General features: G+C 41.3%; 1 protein-coding gene across 1 annotated transcript; it reads right to left on the bottom strand.

Annotated features, from left to right (window-relative positions):
• Positions 1–5,432: 5,432 nt before the first annotated feature.
• On the bottom strand, positions 5,433–8,650 carry LOC123514001 (piggyBac transposable element-derived protein 4-like). The gene is made up of 3 exons (XM_045271542.1): positions 7,328–8,650; positions 6,943–7,089; positions 5,433–5,582 (listed from the first exon to the last, which is right to left on the bottom strand). The coding sequence occupies exons 1-3, from the start codon at positions 8,648–8,650 to the stop codon at positions 5,433–5,435; spliced, it is 1,620 nt and encodes a 539-aa protein (XP_045127477.1).
• Between the last annotated feature and the right edge of the window lie 4,735 nt (positions 8,651–13,385).

Genomic DNA, 13,385 nt, shown 5'->3' on the forward strand with positions numbered 1-13,385 from the left:
TTTCGCTGGCAATAGCACCCTCTTACCGTATTTCTTGAGGTTTCTCCTTCAGGAATCGTGCCGATCTCTTTTGACAGGTACTGGGAGGCATGTATGAAATTTCCGCGCCCATTTTTGTAGTACGCCACAAACCAACGTGGAGGCGGGATCTGGCGGACTTCAGGAACTTAACTTTCAGAATGGTGGTCAAAAAGATTTGGGATGTAGTCCGTGTCACTGTCCGAAATATTGCGAGAGTGGAGAAGTTCTGTCTTAAAGCCAAAGCCAGCAAGGGGCAGGGATGCTATATGTTCTACAGCCAAACGAGCTTCATCACATGACAGATACGTTACATAGCAGCGGTTAGACGGAAAATCCTTATTGTAAACAAGTCGAATACGGATAACCGTGCCATACACCTTGAGAAGGGAGTGCAAGGCGTGATAAGAAAAAGATGGATTTACATTTACCATCAAAAGGGAGTCACATGCAGCACAAATGCGTCCCTCAGAAGAACTCCCAGAACAGGAGACTGCTGTGGGAGGCCCTTGTGGATGGGAATCCTCCTTCCCACTTAGACCTGAAGATGACGTCTCGTGGGACAGGTCAGCCACCTCACGGGAACCTGACAGTTTTTTGTGTTTCACCATATATATAAAGTTACACAAAAAATGGCTCCAGGGGCAAGGGAATCCACCTACTGGGACTACAATGGGAGGGAGCGCTGGCTGCCGTGGACGGGGTACCTCGTCCCCATGCGGACCAGTCGTTTTTAAAAAAGGTCCCACATGATACGAAAGTTTGCTCACGACAGAGCTGAGACCCCCTTCCCAAAGCACACCAGCCTGGACACCCAACCATCCAGCACAGGACGGCCCCTATTGGGCGATCCCTCCAGCGGGTGGCTCCGCTGTCCACTGGCAGCCTACGTAGGAACCATTTAGTCTGGCCCCTCACTGGCGACCGTATTAGCATGGGTAGCCCTCTCTCCCTCGAAAGGGCAGAGCAGGGGCCTAAGCCCCCTCTAGCCTAGCTCGCCAGGTCACAGGGGTACGCAAGCCCCCCACCACGACAAGGCGGTTCCCATCTGGGGGGGAAATGTCAGAGGTTCTATGTGACAGAAAATTAAGTGGAAGACTGAAAGTTAAAGTTTACAAAGCAGCAGTAAGGCCTGCCTGCCTGTATGGAAGTGAAACTTGGGCTATGAAGAAGGTACACGAAAAGATGGTTGATGTAGCAGAAATGAGAATGTTAAGATGGATGTGCGGTATGACAAGAAAAAATAAGATCCAGTACGAGTTGATAAGAGGCACAGTGAAAGTTGCAGAGATAAGTTCAAAGATGCAAGAAAGAAGGTTAAATTGGTATGGGCATGTAATGAGGAGAGATGAAAACTATGTAGGAAGAAGAGCAATGACTATTAGTGGGGCGGATTATAGGAAAATCATGCACATGGTGATACAAGCACCAAAATTGGCATGATGACACTCAAAGGCATACTTTACAAATCTGTCCGACTAGCCACCTGAAAATCCAAGATGGCGGCCATTTTCAAGATGGCCGCCAAATTGAGCTTCCGAGAATGCATTATCGCATCTTGATGTCAAATTGTATGTTTTTGGCATGCTGAATTCATTTTTGCCACTTTCAAAAGCTTTTAGCAATGCTTAGATAAAAGAAAGCAAATTCAAACAATAAAACACGTTTAATCAGAGATTCAATCAAGCACTTACAGTGTACATGAATAGCACTGGGTATTTGCACATACAAAATTATTGGACGGAGTCATTATGTTGCACAAACTGGCATAGAAAAGGAGAACACCCGATTAATACAGAAATAATAATACATCAAAACATTTCTTAATGTCCCGAAGTGAGTTCATGTGACTGTGTACTGAATTCAGCTCAGTACACTGTAGGTCGCTACTGCCCACACACACAGCTAAACAGAGCAGTTCAAGAGTCCTGAGAGTTCACCCAACATTCAAATAATAAAACACTTTTAAAACATAGCATTGAACATTTGAACATACAATATAAATGGACGGACACATACTGGAGCAGAAAAACAACACCCCATTAATACCGAAATAATAATGCATCAAAACATTTTGGAATGTCCCAAAGTGAGTTTATGTGTTTTCAGTTCAGCACGCTGCTACTGCTCACACACACAACTACACAGAGCAGTGCAAGAGAGTCCTGAGCGGAAGCATTTGCATCTCCGGTGCAGCCTTTCTTGCAGGAGCACTTTGTCAGTTCCTGACAGCATGCTGCAATTGGGGGAAGGGCTGTCCAGCATATCTGCCACGTCTCTCCTGTTCGAATCCAACCCCAGTCGGCAGGAGTGCTGGTTTCTGGGTTGGGGATAGTTGCCTGGCCCCAGATGATCCCACTCTGGTAGGCAGCACGATTTGCATGCTCCATGAGGGCAGCTCTGGTTGGTGGAATTGCATCATAAGACCTCTGCTTGCGGGCAAAGAGATCCAGCCTTGCCTCGTCAACACTACTAGCTGCACTGGACCTGTCGTACATCAGGACAGTAAACTGCTCTAGCTTGTACAGGTCATCATCAGAAACTTCTCGCGGGCAGTGGCTGAGTTTCATGAAGGTTTTGCTGACATCATTACATACATTCCACGTCAACCATGCAGACTTCTTTCCTTTCCCACGGAAACCAGAAACGACATCACAGCCTGTAAAAGCATGAAAGAACAGGATGCCACTGACTCTCTCTGGCCCTATTGCAACCACTATCTCATGAACTGGAATCCACCTTGCATTGGCTCCTTGCCCAAAGGCAACCCACATACTTTCCAGACCAAGCTCTTGTAGGAATGGCAGTGTTGATACTGCTATCACAACGACATCAGTGTCATTTGCTTTGATGATGATGGACTTGCTACCTTCTAAAGTTGCATCCCTGGCATGTACAAACACTCTGGTGTCTGCTTCCTCGTGAGAGGAAGGAAGATTGGGCTGTAGTTGCAGTCGGATTGTGGTCAATATTGTCCACTGCTGAAGTCGTGAACACATGCTTTTTCAGGACTGGTGGGCAGACGACTCCATCTTCCACATACTGTGCCACCACAGCCTCTCCCAGCTGGGCTGATATTTCGAGGACTCTATCATAGGACACACTGATCCCGTTCTCATGGAGCATCTCAATGAGTTGCCTCTTCCTTGTCTTGGCAAAGACGGACATGCCAATATACACGGCAAAAGGTGTCTCCCGGTCTTTGGAATGCCTGTGGAATTTTGCTCCTTTCTTGGACCGTGCAAAACAGTTGTACTGCAAGAGCTGTGCCATTGCAAGGTCAGATTTTGATGCTCCGTGTTGGAGTTGGGACTTGATGTCGGCCCCGTGTTCAATCATGCATACAAATTGAAGTAGTGAAGCTGGGACAGTATCTTCGAGACACTGATCATGGAATGTGCTGTTGAATTCTTTCTTATGTTTCAGCATGTCCCGTCGTATATACCCAGCAGCCTTTGCCAGGGTCACTGCTTCCCCATATTTGCTGGCTTGTGCAAGAATCTCCCGACATCCTTCTTAAAGGCCAGTAAGACATCACGCCCTTGGTGATGAGCTTCTAGCTCAGGGATGTGGAAAATCAGCTGCTCTTTCAGGCGGGTAGCATGCACGTCCGGCGATTCGATACCCAGCTGATCTAGCCTCTCCCTGTAGAGCGAACATAAGTCTCCAAGTCGGAAAATGGGTGGATCTGAACTCTCATTTTCTGACTCAATGATGTATGTCACCAGTTCAGAAAAAAACATTGGATAGACATCCTGTCTTTGTAGGGTATCTTCTGCATTCTTCTGCTTTTGAACATTCAGGAAGGCCCTCTCTCTGTTGTACAGAGCTACCAAGCAAGCAGGGTGATACTTCAGCTCCTGCGCGATGACATCTCCAGCACTCAGCTTTGCGAGGAGCTTCCCATCATTGAGAGTCTTTGCACAGTCATTGATTTTCTTGTTCAGTTTCATGGTCATTGCTTGTCTCAGACTGTCCCCTTCCTCCTCACACAGAAAGCATTCTGTCGTCTTGGAGTCTGTGATTCTCCTGGGTAATTTGACGTTGTTGCTGCTCTCACTGCTGTCAGCAGCTGCTGCAGAGGCGGCTCTTTTTTCAGCTCGTTGCAACTTCGTGTTGTTGAACAGCAGCCTGCAACTGGAATGGTATTGTGCTTTGTTCTTTCGTAAAGTTTCCTCTATCCCGTTGCCATCGTCAAGTCTCGCTGGGTTCAGCTTCAGTGGTAGCTCACTGACAGCAAGGAATCGAGGAATATTCCTCCCCAACTGGCTGTACCCATCATCTACCCTTTTGGAGGGATTTGTGAGTGGAGACGTGAGACCTTCTTTCCTGTCTGTTTGACAAAGGCAACATTTGTCCCAGTCGGTGTGCCATGATCTTGTAGCCATTGTTAATTTGTTGTGCTCAGGATCGAGGGTTTATCCTTTATCACCCTGTGTTACGGCTAGTGATGAGGGCCAGTGCCAGTAGTCCATCCAGATGATGTGGCTGACTGCTGAAACAAAGGTACCATGCATTAACAGCTATTGCTATAGACAGTGAAGCACCAAACACAGAACCATGGAACCACATACAAATCAGATAAACTCCCAACCATTGACTAAACTATCCAATATAATTGGTTAAATCATGATGAAATATTTACTTGAGAGTGTTGAAAGTGGCAAAAATTAATTCGGCATGCCAAAAAACATACAATTTGACAACAAGATCACTCAAATCGGCCTGGTAGATCCTTATTTATGCGATAATGCATTATCGGAAGTTCAATTTGGCGGCCATCTTGGATTTTCAGGTGGCTAGTCGGACAGATTTGTTAAGTATACCTTTGGCAGTCATCATGCCAATTTTGGTGCTTGTATCACCATGTGCATGATTCTACAGCAAAATTGCTGTTATCTGCTCCGCTATATGGAGGAAGAGGGAAGAAGAAGAAGCGGTAGACCGAAGCTGAGATGGAAGGACAAGCTGAGAGAAGATATGAGTGAAAAGGGACTGCTAGAAAATCAGGTGGCTGAAAAGAATATCTGGAAGAGACTAGCGAGGAACAGCGATCCCATATGAAGATGGGATATAAGCTGAGGAAGAAGAAGAAGAAGAATATATTATAAAATTGCGGTTCCTTGCACACATTTCTTCCAGTAGGACAGAACTGTTTACTGTTCTGCCCAACTGTTCATAAAAATGTTTATTTGTTTGTTGACAGTCAGGCTGCACTGTATGCTCTTCAGTCCACTCTCCCATAGACTGTGATTTAGTTAATGTCTTCATCTAATCCACGCCCTAGAAGGTGGTGATGCCACAGTCCATTTAACTTCGATACCCTCTCATGTGGGTACCCCGCTTAATGAAAAGGCAGACTTCTTGCTCAGTGTGCCTTTCTGGACGATATAGAGGACCCTGGCACTGAGTACTCAGTAGGCTATGTTAAGAGCAGCGTTAAGGACTTTGTACATAGTAGCGTTATTGATCAGTTGGAGCATTGTTGCCATGACAGTGTCAGTAGTCTTCACTATGTACAGTACATGCCTCCCAGAGCTGTGCTTACACCTGTTGGAGATACACTGCATCACACGACAGTGGTAGCAATAAGGCTTTGATTAAACTTTAAATACTTTTGGGAAGTCAGTGCTTCTCCTGGTGCATGTTGTGTGCTTTGTACTGCACCAAGAAGACACACAAGGCGTCTTTATGTCACGGAAAGTCCTCTCATTGTTAAATTTAGGCCGAAAGGAATAAGCCGTAAGATTCTTTTTAGAAAGTGTTGGGGGGGTTTTGGGGTTGATAGAAGCAAATTATGCTTTTATTTTCTTTCTGCTGTATATCAAGAGAACAGGCAGCCCCAGACAGAGAGAGAGAGAGAGAGAGAGAGAGAGAGAGAGAGAGAGAGAGAGAGAGAGAGAGAGAGAGAGAGACTACCTTTCAATGCAATATATCCATGCGCACCGTGCCTCTGTTCATGACGGTGTCTTGAGACATAATGACGGCTGCATGCGACATATTTAGCGCATTCGCAGTAGGGGTGGTACACGAATTTTGAAGGGACACGATTTCTCGCTACACCGGTGGTGCACAACAACGAGTATAAATACTATGAGAGGAAGAAAGCTCGCTTTGCGGCACAGAATACAGGGGAAAAAAAACCCTAGCGGCACAGTTTTCTCTAAATATTTATTTCTGTAAAATAACATCGTTATTTAAGAGATCTGAACATAAAAAGTGATACAAACATGCAAAACGGATTTCAAATATTCATTTATAGCTGCAATAAGGTGGGACACTTTTTATCCCACCATGCATGATGTGCATATGAATATCCTACATATGAAGTAAAAATTCTTTCCGTTGACTAACTAGATTTTATTGCTATAATTTTTATTCTCTTCATAAATAGTCAAACTATATTTGCTTGTGGTTTGGCAAGGGATTTAAGTACATAAGATATAAAATTTGAATTTCCTAAAAGTTTTTTTATAATGTTAATTTCCTTTTTTAGTAAATAAAATTAATAAAATATATCCTTTCCTTTTCATTCACTCCATAAGTTGAATTTTCAAATTATGTTGGCGTAGATAAACACTGATACGAAAATCAATTTGAAATTAAATTATCCCATTGCGATGTTTAATTATGTTGAATGCCATTGACAAAATAATATTCTTCTTTGATTGAAAAGAAAAGTATTAATCTGTTTTCAAGTTTTCACTCCATATTAGTTTTAAATGTTGTTGAACTCAGAATTGAAGTTATAATCATATATTTTCTTCTATGGTGCCAGGTTATAAAAATAGTATTGATATAAAAAGAACACTGGGATAAGATTAGGTAAAATAAAAATAAAAGTTATTTTTTATAGGAAGCTTTGGATGTAGAGGATTTTGTACTGCCTGTTTTATGCATGATATTTTTGGAAACATTGCTTACTTTTCCCAAGACAAAGAGGCACTTGGCACACAGAGCAGACCCAGTCAGTGCGTACTTCTTTGGCTTTTGTGCTGCAGAGAGCACACCGTCTGCGAGTGCCTCGCTGTGGTTGATGACTGGATTCTTTTCTTCGTATTTCCACTGAAACTGTAGGTTTCGACTTCTTGATATGCAAAGGAGACTGACTTGTGGATGCTCTCTTCCTTTCTACTAGTCTTGCTGCCAGGAGACCTTCAACACACTGGATCTTGAATTCTTTTAGCTTGATATTTTTGTGTAGTGCTTCTTTATACAGCAGGTATGAATTTACAACTGCTGCATCCAAAAAATAGAACAATATACGATGCTACCATTTCTTGCTGTGGCGATCCAGTTTATAGCTTGCCAGTAGTTGATCAAATTTGTCTACTGAGTTCATGTTCTTGTTATACTCAATGATAGATATAGGACAGGGGTACAATTTTCTTGTACCATCTTTTTCTCTTCTTGCTACTTCCGAGATGTCTTTAGGATCATGAAAATTTGTTAGGAGGAATACATCCTTCTTGTCACGCCATTTAGTTGCATTAATTCCGGTGTTACTTGTGAATGTTTCAGAATCTCCACGACTCATGTTCTTGCTGGATTTGAAAGTTGGCAGATTTCTCCGCGAGGGTTTCACGGTGCCACAAGCATTCACCCCTTTTTCTTTTAGTTTTTTCATCAAATCTACACTAGTGAAGTAGTTGTCAAAGTAAACTTTGTGTTCCTTTCCTTCTAGATCCTCTACTAGTGAGGTTACTACTTTTGCACCCAGGTCTTTTGTAACTTTGTTTTCTACTTTTCCGGTGTAAATGTCAAATTTCAAACAATAGCCTGATTTATCTGCCATCATCCATACTTTATACCCTCTTTTTATAGGCTTGTTTGGTTGGTACTGCTTCATTGAGGAACGCCCTTTGAATTTGATCATCGATTCATCCACAGCAACACTACAGCTGGGGAGGAAGTGTCTTTCAAAATTTTCTTGCATAGCTTTCAGGAATGGACGAACCTTGTAAAGTTTGTCATACTCAGGGCTTTTTCTGTCTGGCATCAGAGTGTTGTCATTTAGGTGACTATTGCCTAAAAGCCATCCAAAACGATTCACTGGCATTAGTTTACTGATGAAGTCATTATGTAAGCAAGGATTGCTACTCCAGTAGTCACGGTAGCTTGGAAGTTTAACAATCCCCATCAAGAGGTTCATTCCAATGAATGTTTTTATTTCATTTTCATCAGTTGGTTTGTAATTCTTTCCTTGCTGCAGTGCATAGAGATTTGTCTGAAAAACAATATCTTCAATCACCTCTTTTGTTATGAATTTTGAACATATATCATGGGGAGTGGGGTCTTCAAGGTCAAAAATTTCTTGACTTGGTCCTGTACTTGAGGTAAATTCACCTGCTGGAGCAGGACAATACGTTTTCCTCCACATTATCTTCTCAGATGAACTGCAGTTAACATCAGGCGATGAATTCTGATTTCTAAACTCCTCCTCCTCCTCCTCCTCATCATCATCAGCATCTCCATTTTCATCACAACTTTCATATTCTGCTACTTCCTCTTCCTGCAAGAACGCTGCATCATCATCATCGTCTCCGTCACTAACGTCTGATTCTGGGTCTGATGGAATTTCTACTAGTTGACAAGGTATTTCCTCGTCACGTAGGCGCCTTCTTCTTGACATTTTTCCTGCAGTGACAATGAAACCTAATTGAGAGAGAGAGAGAGAGAGAGAGAGAGAGAGAGAGAGAGAGAGAGAGAGAGAGAGGGGTTGTGAGCACGCAAATGCCTGAATGAGGTATTATGAGTATTGGATCTTATAGGAAAATATATTCCATGGTATTACCATTTTCATTATTGCGCGTCATAAAGAAAACGGATTTGGAGGGACTTGCACGGTGGGATAATTTTCGAACCACCTAAAAAACTAATATATATCCGGTCTTTATTAGGCGAGGTATTTTTCACATGTACATATTATAATGTCATCAACAAAAGAAAAATATTATGCAGTATTACTGTCATCTTACAAAAAATTAGGAAATTATAAGGCAAAATGTAAGAGCGCAATAACCTACACCACCTCCTGCAGCTTTCCGGCGTCCACTGAACAAAGAAGAGGCGCCACTGCTATGGTGTTACTGTGCGCATGCTCTCTGTGACACCGCTCAACCTTCCACAAGGTGGGTTGAGATTTAAACCTCTGTGCTTCTTTTCATCGATATAAACGTAAGTGGGATGCTGTACGACCCACCATGCCACAAAAGACCACAAAATTTTGAACCGCTGTGCCCCAAAGAGTTAAGAGTAACTGAGGCGTGCGCCTTGTGGTTGCCAGTTAGCTTATTTCACACCAACGCCACCTATGATCGTATGCAAACAACTCTCAAACCCCGTGCTTTGAAACTCGTCTCAGTGCTACCACTGCCTGGTTGTGGTATTTCATATCGTATGGTTATCTGAACTACTGATTGTTACTGATTGATGACATGCTCACCACATAAATAATAATGACTTCCAACTCTGCTTAATTAGGTACCGCTACTCCTATTAACTCTTCTTTCTGCTATTAGAGGTTACTGTAGGCATGTATATATTAGATATTTACCAAATAGTAAGACAAAAAATAACCAGCAAGACTATGAGGGAATAATAAATTTTTAGCTGCATATGATAGTATATAGAGATCCTATTTTCACTGTATAAACAATTGCTCATTGTTCCAAGTAAAGAAAATGTTCACTTCATACAAAGGCTGATAACATCAGTAAACAAGTAAAAATATCTATTATACACATGGCCAAAGGTACATACACAGTATGTGTGTATGTACCTTTCTTTTATGTGTTGAATCAAGACATATGAAAGGTAGCAGAAATAAAACATTGGTTTATTTATTTTTTTATTTCATGTTTAGTATCTAAATATGATATTCAAACAATAATGAATACTTAAATGTAATAATCATGTTGTGTCTCATCATAATTGTTGTTATCATTGTTCTTAAAATGTTGAAAAGAAAACTACAAGTCAGGGTTCTCCAGAGTTTCAATCCTAATGATGAAAACTGTAAGGAAAACTGTGTCTTTCATGATAAAGGTGTTAACCTAAGAAAAGACACAAACAAAAAAAAAAAAGGCTCTGAGAAAATAATAACAAGGTGGGAGGGCCAACTGAAATGTGTCTTAACCCTTCTCTTCCAAAGGAATTACTTTGAAAAAAATAAGACATGTAGAGTTAAATATATATATATATATATATATATATATATATATATATATATATATATATATATATATATATATATATATATATATATATATATATATATGTGTGTGTGTGTGTGTGTGTGTGTGTGTGTGTGTGTGTGTGTGTGTGTGTGACATGAGTCACACACTTTTCATTTCAAACTAGACCAAATGTCATGAATTGAAGATGATTAATAACATCAATAATGAAATACAAGTAAAGTATGAATAAATACCTGTTCAATAAAATTAAGTTCCTTAGTTAAGCATCTCTTTCGTTCTGCATTTTCTTTTTTTAACATCTTTTCTACTCTAAAGATACTCAAGGCAGTTAAACCCCATGGAAATTAACATTCATAAAAAATATAGGCAGAGTGTGTGTGTGCAACACCTAAGCTTATCTTTGTGTTTGCTACTTCATACAGGTGAAAGCACTACATAAAAAGAAAGGTGAAAGCACTACATAAAAAGAAAAGAAGTTTTTTTTTCTAATCTTACACCAGTCTCACAATACTTTTGTTTACCTCATCTGATAAAACTGCTGATCACTAGCAATTGGAACACCCACTATAGCTGGCAAAAAATAATCAATAACTTGATAGAATTTTTTTTTATATATTTATCCATTTTTTGGTGGGTGAAAGAAGCCCCATGTAGATAATTTATAAGGCAATACTGTGAATTTCCCTCTAAACGTGACACCTTTCCCTCCTCGGAGTCTTTCTTTCCTATTCTCCTAACATGAACAATGAGATACTGGTACACAACCTCACAAAACAAATAACAGGGATTTAAGTTTATTTTTATATCACTTTGCAGCATAGTACAGTACCTCTGTTCCTCCTTTGGTAAATGATGGAGTGATAGGTGTGGATGTGTGCGTTTGTTTGAGTGGCGCAGGATACACGTCAGCCCTCGTGAAATCTTCATTTCTTATAATTGCTGCAATATGTTGTTAAGGCTTGAAAGGGATGTTGTTGTTGTTGCCAGGGCCGCGACACCTGAAGACACTTGAGGCCGCCAGGAGGGTAAGCAGGTCGAGTGTTGTGATGCCCAGGGCAGAGAGCCAAGAACGTAATGCAGTGCAGTGGGGGTGGAAGCGTGGGCAGTAGAGCAGGAAATGCTCAATGGTCTCAGGGAGAGTCCTACACCAAAGGCAGATAGGATCAGGAGACAGACGTAGGCATTACAAGTGTGCGGCAAGTGTTGTGTGTCCCACGCAGATGCGGACGATGGCGACCACTTGCAAGGGATGAGCAGCAGGGAGAGCTGATATTTAAGTGATCAGTAATACAAATATTTACTGAAAATTTTAAACACATTACATTTTCGATTTGAAAACATATGTTTACATTTATCAGTTTCGTATACTACCACATATGTCATGTAGGAAGAGAAAATGTAATATTTCAGGGATCTCAAGTCGAAAGCAAGCGACGACGAGTCCCTCTAGGAGGGAAAGAAAACACTATTATACTTGCCATCCACCACAATCTAACTTAATGACGCAGTATTTTCAAGCTTTCCTCTCATAGTTATCTATACTCGTTGGTGCACAATTGTTCCCAGTTGTTTGTCACAAGAAACAATTCAATCAATACGTCATTAGACGTGTCCGGCAGTGTAATGGTTACTAAACATTTTAAACTTTTATTTGTGTTTGCCTGTTTTTTTCTTTACTTTTTTTATGACAGCTAATGCTATTTTTTTTTCTTTTATCAATTTCACAGAACAGCGAATCCGAAATTGTGCTTGGATTGGAACACTTGCAGAGCGCGTTCTACCTGCTCCTTTTTGGCTTTGATATTGGCTTTATTTGTTTTGTATTGGAGACAATTGAACTGGAAAAACTAATCAGAAAAAAAATATAAGGTATTACGTATGCATCACACCAAATATGAAGCAAAACCCGATAAGTTAAATAAAACATGCCTTGAAAATGTGTGTGTGTGCGTGTGTGTGTGTGTGTGTGTGTGTGTGTGTGTGTGTGTGTGTGTGTGTGTCTCATTAGAATTGTAGTATTATATTTTCTTGTAGTTATTCTTGAAGTGTATGTCATGGAAGATTTTTTTTTTTATTTAATCAAGGTCAGTTTAAAGTGTAACTTAAATGTTGTTTTTACATGTATCATGTCAATAAAAATAAAATAGCAATATCCAAAATTAATAACGACCGGTATTGCTGTTCCTGTCCTTACCACAGGGGTGTAGGTCACTTATGACACGGTGACAATATGGCACCCCACTTCCATCTCCGCCGGCCGTTGGACTTCTTTTCTGGTTTATTCGCTACAAAAGAACACAGAAGAGTACAGCGAACGAACGTCTTCCCTAGTATGTGGCCAGGCTCCAACTCGCTGCCCCCGGTGTCGCAGTAAAAAATGTCCCGGAAGTATCTTGCTCATCTGCGCATGCGTGGGTGGCCTATGCACATAAGGCTCGAGTCGGCGTCGCCTCTCGTCTCCCCTCGTGTCCCTCACTTTTTTGTTACCCTTTTGCCAATTCCATGGGCATTAAATCAAGAGTTTGCAGAGTTTGGGAGGGGGTTTGACCATCTCTCGACTTTACAAAGAAGTCCTAATTTTTTATTCCTCCATTTTTCTACTCCTTTAAAACACTCCATATCTCCTAAAAATCCTCGTTGATTCCACTAAGTGACAACTGTTCAATCGGGGGGAATCATCATGCTTGAGATAGAAATATTTATTTATTCGTGATATTAATGACCTGTTTATATGCCAATCATTTGATTTTTTAACAAACATTTCATTTGACTATATATACGACGAAAGGATTTGGAAAATACATGCATTTATACCTATACATGATGGTGCAGTATAACATGTTGCTCACGCATGCGCAGTATGCTTAGTAAATCTTGTCCTGACTCCTCGTGCGTCTGGCAGTGCATAGGCCACCCACGCATGCGCAGATGAGCAAGAAACTTCCGGGACATTTTTTACTGCGACACCGGTGTAGCAGTAGGAAGTGGAACGTCCATGGAACGCCCAAGTTATCGTACCAACGCATGCGCAGTTGACGTCTTCCATGGTCATTCCACTTCCTACTGCACCAGTAGGAAGTGGAATGTCCATGGAACGCGTCAACTGCTGATATCTGTAAACGTGTCTGGCTCCGTGAAAATTAACCATGGAAAAACTATTAGGCTATA

This window comes from Portunus trituberculatus, chromosome 5 (genome assembly GCF_017591435.1).
Source record: "Portunus trituberculatus isolate SZX2019 chromosome 5, ASM1759143v1, whole genome shotgun sequence".
In the NCBI taxonomy this organism is placed as follows: Eukaryota; Metazoa; Arthropoda; class Malacostraca; order Decapoda; family Portunidae; genus Portunus; species Portunus trituberculatus.